The 19,086-nt window shown below is 38.5% G+C and overlaps 1 protein-coding gene across 4 annotated transcripts in view; it reads left to right on the forward strand.

Moving 5' to 3' along the window:
- The window catches only part of SLC27A6 (solute carrier family 27 member 6), a 98,425-nt gene extending 86,040 nt beyond the window's left edge, over window positions 1–12,385 (forward strand). Inside the window, exons 14-15 of one of the 4 annotated variants that reach the window (XR_014838734.1) lie at window positions 929–2,556; window positions 11,471–12,385. Coding sequence is in view for 1 of the 4 variants with exons in the window: in XM_085014448.1 (XP_084870574.1) it covers window positions 11,471–11,492 (22 nt within the window). In the remaining 3 variants the exon portion in view is untranslated. The remainder of the gene's footprint in view (window positions 1–928; window positions 2,557–11,470) is intronic. The other 3 variants (XR_014838728.1, XR_014838732.1, XM_085014448.1) reach the window with 3 other exon arrangements.
- The last annotated feature ends 6,701 nt before the right edge of the window (window positions 12,386–19,086 follow it).

The following is a 19,086-nucleotide window of genomic DNA, read 5'->3' on the forward strand; positions in this document are numbered from 1 at the left end:
TTGCATTTTACCCTTTGTGTGCATGAATATTCTTATACTGTAATCATGGAATACATACAGCTTTGGATTACTTTAGAACAAATGTGTTTGCCTTTTCTACGTTGTCTATTGTTAAAATCTTCATAGGTATAAATAATAATATATTATGTGTAAAAAAGTTGGAGCTAATGTATATCTATATTTTAAAGGTAAGTTTTACTGGTGCAAAAAAGTATGGCAAAAGTGAATAAGACATGGAAAATACTTAGTAAATTGGTTTTAACACTCTATGTTTTATGGTTTCCATTATAAAAATTGAATAGATGAAAACAAATCACATTTAAGAAATGCTATTGGGTTTAAAACTGTGATAACATTTAGTAAAATTAAAATTTCCCTGACATAAAATGCTAATGTTCAAATTAGATTTATCCCATCTTATTTTGGAAGTAGGAGATTAAGTCCAAAATCATAAAATAACAAACATTGAAGACATAATTATAAATAATGAAAAATATTTTTAAACTTAAGATCAATTTTTCATGTAATAGTTAAAATTCCAAAAGAACATGACCATAAATCCCATACCATTCAAGCTGTAATTTGATTCTTGTTTGAAATTCATTATGGAATACTTTCGTAATTAATCTTAATTACAATATTTAAGTCTCAAAGTTATAAGATGTAATGTAAGATTAGGAGCAAAGGAACTAGATTCCATTCCATATTTTGCCACTTATAAGATTTGTGACCTTGGATATACAATTAACGTCTCTGTGTCTAAGTATCCTTTATTACATAAAAATTTATGTGACAAAGTTATGCTTTTAAATTTATATTATATTTTATATATTTTATCTATGATTTATGTATGTGTCTATGTATAGGAATATGTAAATATTCTAATGGTAAGACATTGCTCTACCTAAAGTTGTTTTTTTTTTTTCAGGTTTTGTGTTTATTACTCAACCATCTACATAACATTTACTTCAGCAAGTATATTCTACGCAGCAAAAGAAAGACTTCTAGTCCAAAAGGATAATTTGATCTTAATAATAAATCACTGATAACCACCTAGTCATCAGGCACTCTGTTAGGTGCTGCTTTCTGACTTGAGGAATGTGTAAATAATTATTTTTTCATTTTAATAACTTTTTTCATAATTTAATCCAGATGAGTGCTATGCTAACACTGACACCCATATGAATCTCCAGATGATGTGATTAAAATGTGGATGCTGATTCTGAGATTCAAGCCCCACGATTCTGCCTTTCTAACAAATTCCCAGAGGATCCTTATGCTGCTTGTGCAAAGATCATGGTTTGACCACAAGGGCAAGCCTCCTTCACTGGCTTCTGTTGAAAAGCTCTCAGGCTTTTTTCTTTTCAATTGCTTATTCCCTTTGGTCTTTGGCATTCTGCAATTCTTCTATTCTGCAATTTCACTATTTCTGGTGTTATTCCTCTTGAAGGAACATATTAAAAGATACTCCTGTGCTTTCTCATTTATAACTTATTTTTCAGCCAATTGTGCCATCAGCTAATGAAAACAATTATGATGTAAAAGTTGCCCATCCTTATAAGAAAATTCCTTTCTTTTTATAGCTCTGTCTTCTTTAGAGAAGGACTCAACTGGGACCAAACAAATTAGATGTCAGAAGCCCAGATACTAGACTTCAGTCCAAATGAGCTCAGGGGCTGTAGACTGCCAGGCAGGACAGGTGGGAAGAAAATGAGGTGGAAATAGAAGAGAAATGCATTTGCTAAAGGAGTCTCAGAGTTTAAATTTAGTCAGCCCACAAGGGACTTTAATTTTGCAGATCTAGAAACTGGCAGACATGCCTGGGATAAAAGTAAACTGTGTCATAGCCTGGTGCCTATCTGTCTTTATACATGCTAAGTAGGGTTTTTACTTCCTCACATTAATTTAGCAAAGCACTGAGTATTAGAAGAACCTTGTGTCTGTCCTTTCCAGGTATCCCCCGAGGCCTAGTTTAGCATCAGTAAAACGCCAGACAGCTTTCTAATCCTGCTCAATGGTAGAAGTCACACACACACACACAAAAAAATAGCATCAAACTAGCAGTTTTCAGCAGCTCTTAATTTCCTAAGGTGGCCTCCTATTGCTTCTAGCTTATTCTACGCCATACCCTAATGTATGGTGGGTGGGTGTGTGCTTTGGAAGTTGCAAACTTGTCTTTTTACTTAATGAGGCTCCATTTTTTAGAGTAGCCACATCCAAATTTGGGGTAGAGACTGATGAATGCAATGGAGAGATCTAAGCTATTGAGCTTAAAGCCATGACTGAGTGGGATTTGGGGATTGTCTTTCTTGGAGTAGGGGTACATGTTTTCTGTTTGAGAGAGAGAGTGAACCAATGGAATCAACATCTGATAACCAGAATGGTGGTTTTAGGTAGTAACTAAGCTGTTTACCAAATATTTCCCATTCACTTCTTTCCAGGCATATCATAGAAAGTCTCTCAGTTCCTGCTGAAGTTATAGGTGGCCGTGAGATTTGCTGGGGACCACCAAGTGTGGTCAGAAATGAAGTATATCAATTTGGGGAGAAAGCTCTGGTGAGCACAGATGCTTTGATCTTCTGATTAATTACACTGGGCTAAGCCCTCTCTGACCCATGCTGAATATGTAATGTACATAAGGAAAAAATATTTCCTGGGTTGAATAATTATTTTAGGGATTGTCTGTTACTGCAGCATAAACTAGCATCTATTCTGACTAAATTTGCTCAGTCTCTGTTCTCCTAATCTTTTCTGCCTCTTCTTTTTCTCTCATCTCTCCCCTACCTCTCCTTTTTCTCTCATCTCTCCCCTACCTCTCTTAAGCTCTAGTGCTTCTTTCAGTCTGTACCTCCTGATTCGTGATGACTGAGTAGGTTTTTTCAGAATTTCTCAATAGTTAGCACATAAGGACCAACCGTTGTCTACTGTTAAGGTCAAGCCTGGTACATGCCACACTGTTCAAGTGGAATTCACAGGGACAAACGATATAAATTATCTCTGTATCACTTGCAAATGACTCATATTCGCTAAGGACTGACCATCCAAGTACTGGCCATATGTTTTTGTTGTAAATACTCTTAACTGATGGACTGCAGCCATTATCTAAATTAGCAGATATTTAAGCCTGGATGAGCAGCATGAAAATCCTTGACAGTTGGCTAAATGTCTACATTCTCTCTTCTTTAGCTGCAGGGAAGGTGAACTACAAGAGGTTCAGTGACTTGTCTTTCTTTGATCTGTGTGGAATTTACATTTGTCCCAAGAAGTTTCTTTAGTGAGCTACATGTATTATATGACAATAAAAACAACTTGAAAATAATTATAATTTCCCACCAGGGTTAGCAAATAATAGTTTGATTTTTAAGTTTATTTGTTAAGCAAATAATAAATCAGACCACAAAATCAGCAATGACATTTGGGATGCTTATATTTTAAAATGAGTTTAGTTTTGAGAATATATAAAATATATGTATATTATTTGTATATATATCTGCAAATCAATTAGTAAAAGATAACTACAAATAGCAAACTATTAAAATAAACAAAGATGGAATCTAACAAAAATATAAGATGTGTTTAACTTCGTAATTAATCAGTGAAAGGAAAATTAAAACCACAGAGATATCATTAAATATCATAAAACTGAAAAAAAAAGAGTCTAAAAGAATTGACCAAATGGTATGGAAAAATGGAACTTCATATATTCATAGTAGAATGCAAACTCTGTAAGGAACTAGTTTGGACACATTTAATAAACCTCAGTATGATCATAACCTGTGACCCGTAAACATAAGTTCTAATGATATATTCTGGGGAATCTGCCATATATGTTCACAAGGAGCATATAAGAGAATATTCACTAAAATATTTATTTGGAATAGCAAATATTGAAGCTATACACAATGAATGAATTTATTATTTTAAAATTCATTGAATGAAACATTATGGAAATGTTGCAATAAATGAACTAGATCTATAGAATAAATGTGGATATATATTGAAAAGATAGTATTACATTAAAAATAGGTGAAAGGCAGATACTATTCAAATAATTTTTAAAATTCTAAGTAATCATATATTTTTATACATATTTACACACCCAGAGTAAAATACTTGATCAGGAAGAAGATACACCAACTCAAGAAAAGATTTTCTCTGGGATGAGAAAAGTAACCTCAGGAAGCATTATACAGGGATTTCAACTACATCTGTAATATTTTTTTACTTTAAAGGATTTTTTTAAGATAAGCAGACAAAGAACCAAGGCAAGAGCAGTAAAACAGTCACTAAAAATTAAAAAAATATAAAAGTCAAAACAAAGTAAAGAATCATAGATAATATTGATTAAAATTTTGCTGCATTTAAGTGGTTAACGAATCCGACTAGGAACCATGAGGTTGCGGGTTCGATCCCTGGCCTTGCTCAGTGGGTTAACGATCCGGCGTTGCCCTGAGCTGTGGTGTAGGTTGCAGACGCGGCTTGGATCCCACGTTGCTGTGGCTCTGGTGTAGGCCGGTGGCTACAGCTCCGACTGGACCCCTAGCCTGGGAATTTCCATATGCCGTGGGAGCAGCCCAAGACCAAGAAATAGCAAAAAGACCAAAAAATAAATAAATAAATAAATAAATAAATAAATAAATAAATAAAAAGAAAATGTGGATTTAAAAAAAAAAATTTTGCTGCATTTAAAGTTTTCCTGTAGCTAAGAGGATTTTAACCTAATTAAATTTATACTCTTTACAAATTTCTCCTGCTTTAAATGTTTATATTTTAAGTGCACTTTCCTGTTGTACCATATAGACTTTGCATCACTTTTAAATAACCGTATCTCTTCTACTGAATGCCTGCTCCCTGATCAACTTCCTGATACATGTAGATTATTTTGGTGCAACAGGAATAACTGTGGTAGATATGTTTGTATATAAAACTTTAAATAGCAATAATAATAAAAATAATAACCATTTATAAATGCTTACTGTGTAATGACCACTTTAGTACATGCTTTAAATATGATATTCCAGTTAATCTTCACCAAATCCCTTTGAGTGGTGATTATCTCAGCTAAAACTCTGACAACTGGTAATTTGGCGAAGAACCCCAGCTTATGAGGGCTCAGAGCCAGCATTCAAACCTGAACCCGTCTCTCTGTCCTTGCCCCTTGTGTAGATTTCAATAGTTGGTCTATGTCCTCATCACTTTATATTTTTGATAATAGTATTCAGGTTGCTTTCTTTTGAAAGATTGGTGTGGCAGAGGCTGTTAATTGACAAAAGATCAGTTCCCCTTGTATCTGAGTGTGTAGCTAGTTTACAGTCCCAGCCACTATATTTTTATTTTGTGATGTCATTATCATTCTTTGAATATGTCTTTCCAGTATTTTGTAGAATAGCAATACCAGTGGTGTCCCAGAACTGATGGGACAACTTAAGGCTACAAACTGAAGTGTATGTGAGCCCTGTGTCAGTTTGGTCAAAGGAGAGTGAAGTTCTGTGGAAGGAAGATGGGGCCTTTGAGTCATGCGACTTGCCCTAAGAGTGTGATGATGTTAAGAACTGGGAAATTTGTTTTGGTGAAACTGGGTGTATGGGGGAAAGAAATAGAAAATGAATAGGTTAGGGAGTTCCCGTCGTGGCGCAGTGGTTAACGAACCCGACTAGGAACCATGAGGTTGCGGGTTCGGTCCCTGCCCTTGCTCTGTGGGTTGGCGATCCGGCGTTGCCGTGAGCTGTGGTGTAGGTTGCAGACGCGGCTCGGATCCCGCGTTGCTGTGGCTCTGGCGTAGACCAGTGGCTACAGCTCCAATTGGACCCCTAGCCTGGGAACCTCCATATGCCACGGGAGCGGCCCAAAGAAATAGCAAAAAAAAAAAAAAAAAAAAAAAAGAAAATGAATAGGTTAAAAGGATGCTATAAAGACAGAGCTTTCTGGAAGACACCCCAGAACATGCATACAGAAAAGGAAAAATTGGTTAAACAACCTGACCTGAGAAAGAAGCAGAGATGTGTAGGTCAGAGATTTTAAGGGGCAAAGACCTTAGGTTGCCATAGCCCGAAGGTTATGGGATTGTCTGCAAGAAGTGTAACAAATTTGATGCTATAGGATGTTCAGTCTAGAAAACCCTTTCTGGGATCTATGGGTTGCAGAAGAAGTTTTAACTGGCTGAAATAGGGGTACAGGAATCTACAAAACTTTTCCAGGAGGGTCTGTCTTAAAAATTAGAAATGATAAGGAGTAACTAGCTTGTTTCCCATTTATTGCCAACTCAAACATATTGTTCCTTTGATGGATTATTAAAACTCCATGCATTCAGCAGATACCTCAACTTCATACATTCTGTGCATCATCCTTTTCTCACATCACTCTAAAAGGCTGCACTTAAAGTAATTGGTTATGTATAAGATGTTAATTATACAAAGGAACAAGGAGTCCAGCCAAGATGAGTGGGGAAATTTCATAACCTAGGAGCACTGCCTTAAAAGGCGAAACCTCTTTTCATTTGATTTCTATCTCGGCACACTCAAGTCTGGGGCATCCTTCTCTAGGAATTATTTTTTTCATTTTCTTACAGTGACTGCTAGGTTTTTTTGTTTGTTTCGTTTTGTTTTTAATAGGGCCTCACCTGCCGCATGTGGAAGTTCCCAGGCTAGGGGTCCTATGCCACAGCCGCAGCAATGTGGGATCTGAGCCACGTCTGAAACTTACACCATAGCTCACAGCAACGCTGGATCCCTAACCTACTGAGTGAGGACAGGGATTGAACACACATCCTCATGGATACTACTCAGATTTGTTTCCACTGCACCACAAGGGGAACTCCTAGCTTTTAAGGTCAGAAATAACCTAGGTTGGTTCAAATCCAGATAATGCCAGTTAGTGACTACTTGACCTTGGATTAATTGTATAATCTCTCAATTTCCTCATTGTAAATGGAGATAATAACTCTATTTATCTCAGTGGTTGTGTGACTGTGAACTTTCTTTGTAATATACTGTATTAGTCTGAATCATGGCTCCTGAAGATCTCTGATCCTAATCCCTGGAACCTGTAAATATTACCTTGTGTGGTAAAAAGGGACTTTGTAGATTTAAGTTAAGGATCTTGAGATGTGGAAATTATCCAGGTGGACCCTAAAAACGATCACATGTATATGAATGTATCATATGTATGTGTAAGAGGGAGGGAGATTTGACCACAGACAGACATAGAAGAAGGTGATATGAAGATGAGGCAGGGATTGGAATGATGTGACCACAAGCCAAGGAATGCTTGTAGGCACCAGGAGCTGAAAGAGGCAAGACACAAATTATCCTCTACAGTCTCTGGAGGGAGCACGGCTTTGCTGACATTTTGATTTCATCCCAATGATACTGAGTTTGGACTTTTGGCCTCTAGGACTGTGAGACAATAAACTTCTGTTGTTTTAAGTCACATTGCTTATGATCACTCAATAGCAGCCATTGGAAAGTGACACAAATGTTAGACCCATGTTTGTGACATACTAAGCATCATAAAAGTATTTGCTATTAGTATTCTGAGAAAATGGCCCTAAGTTCACACCTGGAAATACATACCTGGGCAGCTCAAGGACCATTAACTGTGTATTTTCAAGGAGCTTATCTGTGTCTGTTTGGGTACACAAGGAGTTCAAGATAGAAGTGTGTTCTGATGAGGGAAGTAGGTAGAGCATGCCATGTGGCCATCCTCTTTCCACCAACAGACCTTGTAAACAAGAAGGACCTGTGGAGCCTTAGTGGGAGGCCAAAGCCATTCTCCAAAGCCACCTCCTTCTGCTCAATTAGGGAGATACCCTGCTTATAGTCCAGACAGCAAAATCGCCTAGAAGGATGTCAAGGATGTTTCACTGCCTTGAGAACAAGGCCTAGAACAGCATCTGGAGCTAAAATGTGCTTCCCAAAGAACAGTAAGTAATCCATGCAAGAAGAAAGTGGTCTACAGTGAATAAGAGCCTTTGGAGTCAAAGAAACTGACCTCTGACTGAATCCCTGATGTGCAGTTATAATTTACATGACCCCCAAGCAGGCTTTTCTTCTCTCTGGGCCTCAGTTTTCTTCAAAAGTTTTCCGTAGGGGTGGGACTAAGGTGGAGGAAGACAACATTGCTGCACTGGATTATTATATGAATCAAATTAAATAATATATGTAAAGTGCTTAGTCTTGGACCTGGTGAGCAGGAAATGTTCAATGTATGGTGCCAGAAAGCAATAATTCATTCAGAAACATGAAGGACTAAGTAGACAACTGAGTTAAGTAGGGCTAAGGGAAAGTAAAAGATTTGTGCAAAAAAAGTCCTATTCGATTTTTTCTTTGTTTAACTCCAGATATTTTTTTCTTCACTGCTAGAGCTTAACAGATCCAATAGCACAATATCCGCAGGTATCATATTAGGATTGGAGAGGTTGTTCCTGAAAAGAAATGTAGTAGGAAATAGTCCAATTTTCCAGTAAACTTAAATTGGGGGAAAATCCTGCCTATGAAAGTAGATGCTGGCTTCAAAGCAATATTAATTATAGAAATTCTATTTTTGCCAAATTTGAGCTCCAGAAAGAAGGTTATGATGGATCCCTTTAACTCTTCATAGCTTGATTTTTAAATTGAATGGAGACGACAGAATTGACAAGTTAAAGTGGCCACAGAGGCCATGCAGAAAAACCCAGGCAAGTACTACCTGAGTGGAGAAAGCACAAGACCTCTCTGTCTGTTTCAGTCACAATGCTCATGTGTTGCAAAATATTGCAAGATTGCAAGTAGAGTAATGGAGTGGAAACTGGGGCAATTGCCATCTGCCGCCTTCACTAAGCAAGCCAAAGGGCACAGGCTGAATTTGGCTAAACTTGTGAGAGTTCACAGCCCTTACTCTTTATTGTCCTCCTGGAAGCCCTTCCCTCCTTTTTCCTTAATACCAAAAGTATTACCTACTTTTATTCCTAGAGGTGGGCGAGTGACCCATTTCTGGCCAATGACACACCAACAGAAGTTTGCTCAGGCTTTTCTGGAAAATATTTTTTTCCTTCAACAATGTCAAGTGAAGTGGCCAAAAATGTCTCTCCCTTGTGCTGCCCTTGCTGCCGTCCACTGAATACAGTTGTGTGATGCTTGGAACTGCAACACCTATCATGGGAACAGGAGAGGAAAGATGAGAGAATTAGATACCAACCTTAAACTAGACATCCCTGAGCTGCTGACCCCACTGCAGCCACCGCCACCCCTCTAAACTCCTAGTTACATGCAAAATGTAAACTACTTGCCAGGAATTCTATTTCTTGCAAGTAAAACTATTTGTAATGGATACAATACATATAAATAAACTCAGATTGTCAATAATTTAGGTTGCGGGACCTTAGAGCACACTATGACATAACTATATTACAATATCTTTGGGGAGAGAATAGGAAATGAAGTCAAATTACTCAACCAGAGAATGAAAAGAATGTTAAGGAGAGAAAGAGTAATCAAATAAAATTTTGTTATTCATTGATTTGTTCAAGTATTTTTTTGAGTTGTGCTTGACAGGTACTGTGCTATTGGTTAGTTTGATGAAAGGGATGAACAAACACTCTGCCTTCATGTAGTGTATGCTTCATAAATATATTTATGGAAAAGATGAATACTGGATGACAAATGCTAGGAAAAAAATAAAGACAATACTATGATCAGTGAAGGGGGTCAATTGAGGGAAACTTCTTTAGATAGAATTGAAGGATGAGAAGGAGCCCAGCCTGGGAAAATCTTGGGAAACAACCATGCCAGCAGAGTGAGTGCAAAAGCTTTGAAGCAGGAAAAGAATTCTTGGAGAGAATTCTTTGTGGCTGGAGCCTCATGAGTTAGGGACAGATACCAAGGTGAGAGCAGACTTTGTGAGGCTTAGCAGGTAAGAAAATGGATTTCATTTCATTTTCATAGAGTTGAAAGCTAATAAGGAGTGAGATGTTCTCATGTATATTTTCAGCAGTTCACTCTGTCTGCTGTATGAAGCATGGACTAGGAGGCAAGAGTTGAAACTGCTTGGGCAACCACTTGGCACTAATCCATGTAAGCTGATGTGCTTGGACTGGGAGGGTTGCAGCATGAGCATTTTTGGTTGATCAAAACAATGGACTTAGCTTATAAAACCAATGTCATGGTGTGGAGAGGGTAGGTCAAGAATGACTCAGGTTTCTAGTTTGATCACTGTGAGGCAATCTCACTTTCTGAGATGGTGCCACTTTCTAAGATGGGGAAAGACTGAAAAAAAAAAACAAAAACTGTTAGTAGAATGAAAATTAAGAGTTCTGCTTTGACCATGGTATGTTTGAGAAGTCATGGAGACATCAGGTGGAGAGGTCAAACAGGTAGGTTGACCATGAGCTGAAGGTCAAGGAGGGGTCGGCACTTGAGGTATAAATTGGGTTGTTCTAGCATCTAGATGGCATGTAAATGATGGAAATAGATCATACCATTTGGGGAAAGTGTACAGAGAGAAGAAAAGAGGATTCAGGATTGAGGCCTGGTGTTGGGATGACATTTAAAAGTCAGATAATGAAGGAATAATGGTAAAAAAAAAACCAAAAAGGCTGGTGAAAGCAATGAGAAGGAAAATCAGGGGAATATAAAGTGATGATCGCTACGACCTAAAAATTTTTAAAAAGCAGATAGTGATCAGATATGTGTGAGTATATTTGAAAAGTCTAGTAAGTTTAGAGCATAGACATGGTCCTTAGCCATAGGCGTGGTCACTGCATTTGGCAATAAGACCATTGGTGACCTTGACAAGAGCAGTTTTAGCAGATTGAGGAAGGCAGAAGCTAGAGTGGGATGAATTAAGGAGAAAAAGGAAAGAGAATTGGAATTATTTTTTCCAAGAAGTTTTTCTATGGAGAGCAGAGAAATAGGTTCCTATTTGTAGGAGAATTTCTAGTAGAGAGGGAGAAATTTTTTCCTGTAGAACAGGAGTGGGCAGAATTGCAGAGGTCTCCGTGAGGGAGGCTGCAGAGCCCACGTGGAGCCCTTGGTAGGAGTAAGAAAGCTTCTTCACTTTATCAGGAGGGCAGATGTGAATGATAAATGCTGTGCTGACCTGAAAAGATCTACATACTATGTTGCTTTCATAAGGGCCTCGAGCATCTGGGGTGGGGAGGTGGGGGCATGTCTTGGAATTAATCCCCCAGGATACCAAGGGACAACTGTACTAAGTTTTGTCAAAGAATGCCAAACCACAGAATTGCATTTGCCAAGGGTGACACAGCAGAGCAGTGATGACAAGCAACAATGAGATCAAGGACTCCAACCCAGCCATCACTGAACTTAGAGAAATTAAAGTCATACAAATTGTGATGAAGTCAATCATGAGTAGAGAGATGTTGCTAAACTGTCTTAGGTTGATGGTTTCAAAATCTTAAGATAAATTTTAGAAACAATAAGAATTCTAGGTTTAGCAAAGTGTTTATAATTTTACTTTTTCCTTTCCACTCTAGGAATCCCTTTATTGAAAAATGAACGAGACTCAGCACTGAGCAGAAACTTCCTGATGAGATCTGTGGATATTCCAAAATACAAAATATAATAAATTGTAAAGACTTTTCTATCTTCAAAAGATGGTGATGGGGACGTGAATATTTTAAAAGAGAAATGTGACTCTGAAAATACGTACTTTGAAAAGAGTATAAGAAAAGAGAGAGTGAGGAATACCTGACCAGGCCAAAATTATGACTGCCTTTAATATAATATAACATATATCTATATTATACCAGGAACTAAGGGTAATAGATATTTAACATATAAATGTTATATGTTAAATAACATATAAAACAAGAGAAAGCATGGTTAGGCAACTCCCTCATTTTTTTATTCCAAAGTTATTCCCGGCTATATGTTTATCCAAATTCTTTACCTTTCATTCTCAATAGAACAACTGACCCTGATCTGACAAGAAGACTGAATTCCCTTCAAAATTATTCACTGACTGAATGAATTGATGAAAAATTCAAATAATTCAATTTTGTATTAGTGTGAGTTTGAATAACATTGTGAGTGACAGGCAAAGCTGGATGTGCCAGCAAGTAACTGTAAGATCTTTGGTGATGTGATAAAAAAATAATAATAATAAATCCTATTGGAGATCCCATTGTGACTCAGCAGTAATGAACCTGACTAGTATCCATGAAGATGCATGTTTAACCCCCGGCCTTGCTCAGTGGGTTAAGGATCCGGCATTTGTTGTGAGCTGGCTGTAGCATAGGTGGCAGAGGCAGCCCGGATCCAGAGTTGCTGTGGCTGTGGCTGTGGTGTAGGCCAGCAGCTGCAGCTCCGATTCAACCCCCAGCCTGGAAACCTCCATATGCTGTCTGTGTGGCCCTGAAAAAATAAAATAAAATAATAAATCCTAGCAATAAGTTTCTGTTGGAAGTCTCTGCTAAATGATTTCTAAGGTTGCTTCTGATTCTAAAATTTATCTGGTAGCTCTTCACATCATTTGATTGTACCATAAACTATGTACAAAATGACATTTTGACACTCTTCCTTTTCTGTGCAGAAAATTATCAGGTTTCCCTAGGGAGGGGAGTATAAAAGCTGTTTTGGTACTTGACTTTCTTTGCTCTCTTTATCACAAACTTTCCAGGAAACATGAAAGGGAGTTAGATAATCTTGTTTGGAGCCTGCTGAGAAATCTAGTAATCTAATAATAGCTATCTCGGGATTCATTTACAAATGCAGACAAAGCATTCACCTAAAAAACATTCCCTTTGACTGAATATACCATGAATTTCTCAGTATGGCAAGCCTGAAGATATATTCAATGTACACCTCTTCACCAAATTTTGTAGAGAGCCTACTATGTGCCAGGCAGTGTTCCAGGGCAGTGTGCCAGGCAGTGTTCCAGTGTGCCAGGAAGAACAGAATTAAGTTTCTGCTCTCACAATCTGTATAAATGGTGATAAGTGTTAAGAAAGAGAAGAAAAAGGAATTCTCTTGTGGTTCAATTGGGGTTAAGGATCCGGCATTGTCATGGCAGCATCTTGGGCCACTGTGGTGGCATGGGTGTGATCTCTGGTCTGGGAATTTCCACATGTCATGGGCACAGCCAAGAAAAGAAAAAAAAAAGAAAAAAAAAGAATGAAAGGAGAAAAATGAAGCAGAAAACTGTATGGATTGTGATCATGGTAAATGGTCTATTTTATATAAGGTAGCAAGGGTGGACCTCTTTGATTTGAAGTCCCTATTTGCACACAGATCTAAATTACATGAGGGGGCAAAAATTCGTATAGATTCATATAAAGCTCAGAGTGTGTGGTTGTGTGAGAGAAGAATAATTTTCAGGCAGAAAGAACTGCAAGTACAAAGGATGAGAAACAGCAATAGGTCTATGGAGCTGGAGAGGAGAATCAGGGGCAGAAGTTAGGATCCGAGAACTATTATAATATTGTATTGTACTTTTTATTTTAAATTATCCTAAGGTAAAAATTCACACAGAGTAAAATGCACGGATCCTAAGTGCACACAAAAAAATACATACTATTTCCATTACCCCAGAAAGTTCTGTGACCCCCTTCCAATCATTCAGTCCTTCAATAGGCAATTAATCACCAGAGATTAATTTATCTCTTTTTGAAATTCATTTGAATGGAATCACATAATAAACACTTTTTGGTGTCTGACTTTATGTTTTGTTTTTTCAGATTCAGCCACGTTCTTAGGTGTATCAGATATGCATTCTTTTTTATTCCTGTGTAGTATTCCATTGTGTAAATATATCACCATCTGTTTATCAAACCTCATTGATATTTAAGTTATTTCTAAGTTTGGGGAAATCATGAATGGAGGTGCCGTGGGTATTCACGTATAAGTGCTTTTGTGGATATTTATTATCCTGTCTCTTGCATAGTTGAATTAAGATTTTGTAGTTAAAGGATGGGTACATGTTTAACTATGTAAAAAGCATCCTGATCAATCTTTCCAAAATGGTTATGCTATTTACACACCAACTATAATGTATAAGTTCTCTATTGTTGTCATTGTGTTTGGTTTTTTTGGGGGGGTTTCTTTTTAGGGCAGCACCGGTGGTATATGGAGGTTCCCAGGCTAGGGGTTGAATCAGAGCTATAGCTGCTGGCCTACGCCAGAGCCACAGCAACTTGGGATCCATGCCATGTCTGCGACCTACACCACAGCTCACTGCAACGCCGGATTCTTAACCCACTGAGCAAGGCCAGGGATCAAACCCGCATCCTCATGGATACTACTCAGGTTCGTTAACCACTGAGCCACAATGGGAACTCCCTGTCATTGTCTTTTTAACTGCAGCTATTTTAGTTGGATGAAGTAGTACTTTTTGTTGTTGTTGTTGATTTAATTTGTACTTTCCTCACTAGTGATGTTCATTACTTAGTCATGTCCTTGGACATTTGCCTTATTTTATGAAGCCTCTGTTCAAATCTTTTCTCCCATTTTAATTGGGTTGTCTTTTCACTATTGATTGGTAGGAGTTCTTTGCATATTCCGGTGGTCTACCTGGTCAGTTAGTGTCTCTCCTTTAGGGGATCCTCTTATTGAGCATTAGCCACAAGTGAAAATTGTCACACTTGATACCGCTTTCCATATGAACATACTCCCGTGTCTACCCCAGATCTCTTTGTCCCTGATTTTCTGATCTTTCTTCTCCCAGGTTCCTGACTCCCTTGCTAAGCCATTTGCCATTACCCATGATTCTCTGTGTTTTTGAAGCTCAGCTCGGGCAACTTCTTTTTGTGTGCAAAGTAGACAACGAGGTCACTGCCCAAAGCTTTGCCTAGCTGGGAGGATTTGCCCTCATTCCTGTTTTCTAAGGTTTGCACCAACATGTTAAGCTAATCCATTTGTAAACCAAGCTCAAAAAAAATTTTTTTTGGGTCACACCCATGGTATATGGAAGTTCTTAGGCCAGGGATGGAACCCACGCCCTACCAGTGACAACCCCAGATGCTTAAGCTGCTCGGCCATCAGGGAACTGACCCCACTCAAATTTTTTATCGCCCATCAGCTATGATAATAGATTACCTTTGTGACCTGAAGGACAGGTCCTGGTGAAAAAATAGTGAATGATGGGGGTGTCTAGACTAGCTGCTCTTGTAGTTCAAGTGTCATGTTTATTCTTGATTCCGTATGTACTACTTCCAACTTTCTCTGGCTTTCTTCTTGGTCTTCTTAACTTTAGGTTTAATTTAAGCTTAAATGAGCTTAAGGCTGTTCTAGTTGCATGGTCACTTTATGTCCTATCAGAATATAAATCTGTGCTGCAGGTAGCATGGCTTTGATCCAAAACTGATGGTGTCTGCATTGCTGATTCTTGCATTAGGGTTTGCCGTAAATCTAACATCATCTTTTTGTACCACTGGTATTTCCAATACCATAGGATTTGTGAGGTTATATGGTGTGAGAGTCAGGCCTGCTTGCACCAATGCCAGGATCTCCTGCAAAGCCATTTGTACTATTCCAGGCCCCATTCAAAGCTCGCAGTATCTCAGGTCATGCAGAATGAATCTTGGCATTATACTCAGTTATGGTACATGCTGTCTCTAAGGTCTAAAGATGTCTCCTAGGTGCTGTGGTTCTTTCTTTGTGGTGGGAAGTGCATGTGCCAGAACCAATAATTTGTCCTATACTTTGAGGGGAGTGTCTTAAAATGCCCTAGGACACTGGACCCTAAAATTTTACTACTGTGGTGGGTCCTTGAAACATCTTAGAGGTTCTTTCTCTTCTTGGAGCTCTCTTGTCTGACCAAAGACATCCACAAAGAGTTACTTTTTCCTTATGCTCTCCAGTTAGCATGATATTATCCTTAGAGGGATGAGTGTCATGGCTTGCAGGATGTCCAGTCACTCTATATATCTTCAGAGGGAAAGATGGCTGACATAGCTTTGCATTGGGAATGTAACTGTATGGCCCATGTAGGAGCTGGCCCAGAAGCTCTGTGTCTTACCTGTTTTCCAAAAGCTTTACCAAGATGTTAAATCCTATGTACTGGTAGTTTCTTAATTCATAAACTTATGCTGCACCTCTTTGATCACACACTCTCTACTCCAAGGTCGTGCATTGTCTCAACTCCTCCTAGAATGTGCTGGTTAGACTCTGCACTTCCTTTGAATTAGTGTCCCTTTCCTTCCTTAGTAGACCCAGGACATCTATGGCCTGATTTTGCCATTACTTAGGCCTATTTCTGAACCTAGGCACCAGCAGAGAAGGTGGGGAGAAAATCTTGGGAGAGTTCATATCTTGCTGAGAAAAAGCCTTGCATTGTCTTCAAAATATGGGAGAATGCTCGTCTTTAAGGAATCTGAGGGTTCAGGATTTTTGGTGTTATCAGTCCCATTATGGTTCCATTTCCCCACCAGAGCCCTGACCGTGGCATAGAAAATATGCATTGTTTAAGAGTTTAATGTTCTTTGGAGCTCTGCTACTCTTAATATGAAGTCCAAGTTCTGGTCCTCAGCCTTCTCTATCTTCTCACTGCAGGAATTGAGAGCCTCTTTAAGGCTACCAAAAAGGCATTCTGGCTTTCATACTTTGCTCTTTATTATCTTTTTCGAGAGTGTCCATAAAATTTGCAATTGTCACCTAACCCCTTTACCTTTATAATTATTATTTCCCCCATTTTTCAAGTGATTGCTAAGGTAAGGCATTTCTTGCCACTGCTGCATTATCCACATTCACCACTGGCGAAGTTTTAACAATTGCCAGGGACTCTCTTTGTTCCACTTCCCAAAAGTGGTGAGGTATTCATTACTAGCCTGACAGCTTTCAAATGCCATCCATACTGACTTTCTTGGGTCACTCCTGCCACCAAATGTCACAGGTTTTTTCTTGAAAGCAGACTGTGAGATAAATTTTTGTATGCTGTGGACTCATTAAAAAGTGCTGTGTGGGGTCATTATTTCTTCATATATTCTTTCTGTCCCACTATGTCTTGCTTTTCCTTCTTAGATGCAAATTACACCTACATTAGACTGCTTGACATTCTCCTCTAAGTCTCCACGGCTTCACACTTTTAAAATCTCTTTGTATGGAGTTCCCATCATGGCCCAGTGGTTAACAAATCTGACTAGGAACCATGAGGTCGCGGGTTCGGTCCCTGCCCTTGCTCAGTGGGTTAACGATCCGGCGTTGCCCTGAGCTGTGGTGTAGGTTGCAGACACGGCTAGGATCCCGCGTTGCTGTGGCTTTGGCATAGGCCAGTGGCTACAGCTCCGATGTGACCCCTAGCCTGGGAACCTCCATATGCCGCATGAGCGGCCCAAAGAAATAGCAGAAAGACAAAATAAATAAATAAATAAATAAAAATAAGTTAAATCTCTTTGTGTTTTTCACATTGGATAAATTCTATCAATCTTTCCCATAATTTCATTAATCATTTCTTCTGTAACTTTTTTTGTTTTAATTTGCCCTTATATCAACAGCCTTATAAACCTATTACTTTATTTTATTTTATTTTTTTTTGTCTTTTGTCTTTTTTGTTGTTGTTGTTATTGTTGCTATTTCTTGGGCCGCTCCCGAGGCATATGGAGGTTCCCAGGCTAGGGGTCGAATCGGAGCTGTAGCCACCGGCCTACGCCAGAGCCACAGCAACACGGGATCCGAGCCGCGTCTGCAACCTACACCACAGCTCACGGCAACGCCGGATCCTTAACCCACTGAGCAAGGGCAGGGATCGAACCCGCAACCTCATGGTTCCTAGTCGGATTCGTTAACCACTGCGCCACGACGGGAACTCCTCTTCTGTAACTTTTGATGATTAGACTATCCAGTGAATTTTTTCCAAATGTTGTTCTTTTCAAAGTTAAAACTTACTTTATTTTTTGTCATTTTCACTTCTCTGCTGATATGCAGCAATATCTACTGATATTCTCTGCTCTTTCTTATAAACATTCTTTACTGTCTTAAATATACTTGTATGATAACTGCTTTAAAACTCTTTTCTCTTAATTCCAACATCTGGATTTCTTGAGGTCTATTTCTACGTACTGAGGAATTTTAGACAGAGGAGTGACGTACTCTGAAATTATGTTTTTAAAGTACTACTCTGATTGCCATGTGGTAAAGGGACTTCAAGGTTACAAAAATCTATGACCAGGCATGGTCTAAGAGGATAGTGTTATAGTTAGATAAGGTGGTTTGGTGTTGGGTGGTAGCACTGGTATGGATGAGAAGGTGTGGGTTCTGACATTCAGGTCATGTTGCTAGATTAGTGGGAAAGAGAAAGAGGAATAAAGGATAAGCTCGTGGTTAGCGCACTTAGTGACCAAAATGGAACTGACATTTGCTTCCATGTTAACACAGAAAAGAGGATGTTTGGGGGGGGAATGTAAAATCAAACAAAATGTGGGAAATCTATTAGATATCCATGTGGAGACCTTGAATAGGCCCTTGTAAATGAGCCTGGCATTCAGGAGGCCTTGCATGACATACATTTGGAAGTCAAACGTGTATGGGTTATATCAAAGGCATGAGTCTTAAAAAAGAGGTGTGAGGATCAAGCCCTGACACGTGCAAATATTCAGAGGTCTGGGAAATGAGGAAAGAACCTGAAAGGGAAGTAGAAGGAGAAATAAAAAAAAGAATGGCATCCAGGAGAGGAAGTAAAGAATGTGATTCGAAATGGAAGGAGTGATTAGTTAGTCAAATGTTGCTGCTAATTAGGGGGAGGAAGAAATAAGCCCTTGTGGAATTAATCCACTGAGATTTTGAAGTTTGTTTCTGCAGTGCATTAACATATTAACCAGTAATGTATAAATAACTTCTTGAATTGTCCAGAATTTAAATTCTGAAAGTGCTTAAATTTAACTAACTAATAAACCTCCTGTGAGTCCTTTAAGAGATCATGTTGGGTATTTTATCTGTAATAACTTTGTCAAACAGGATAGTTATTTTCTATTTATTATTGGAATATCTGCTTCTGGATTCCTATTCATTGACTCCTTCCAATAACATTTGTAAAACATAATTTTAGATAATTAGATACCTAAGAATAGTTAATTATTACATTCCTAAGAAGAGTAAATTATCAGCGAAACGTATACTTATGGCCTTTTCCTAGCATAACAATACATTGCTTGACATA

The sequence above is a fragment of the Sus scrofa genome, chromosome 2, assembly GCF_054392235.1.
Source record: "Sus scrofa isolate SSC_HxYL_T2T_F1_AM1 chromosome 2, Sscrofa_HxYL_maternal_Yorkshire_Landrace_v2.0, whole genome shotgun sequence".
Taxonomy (NCBI): domain Eukaryota; kingdom Metazoa; phylum Chordata; class Mammalia; order Artiodactyla; family Suidae; genus Sus; species Sus scrofa.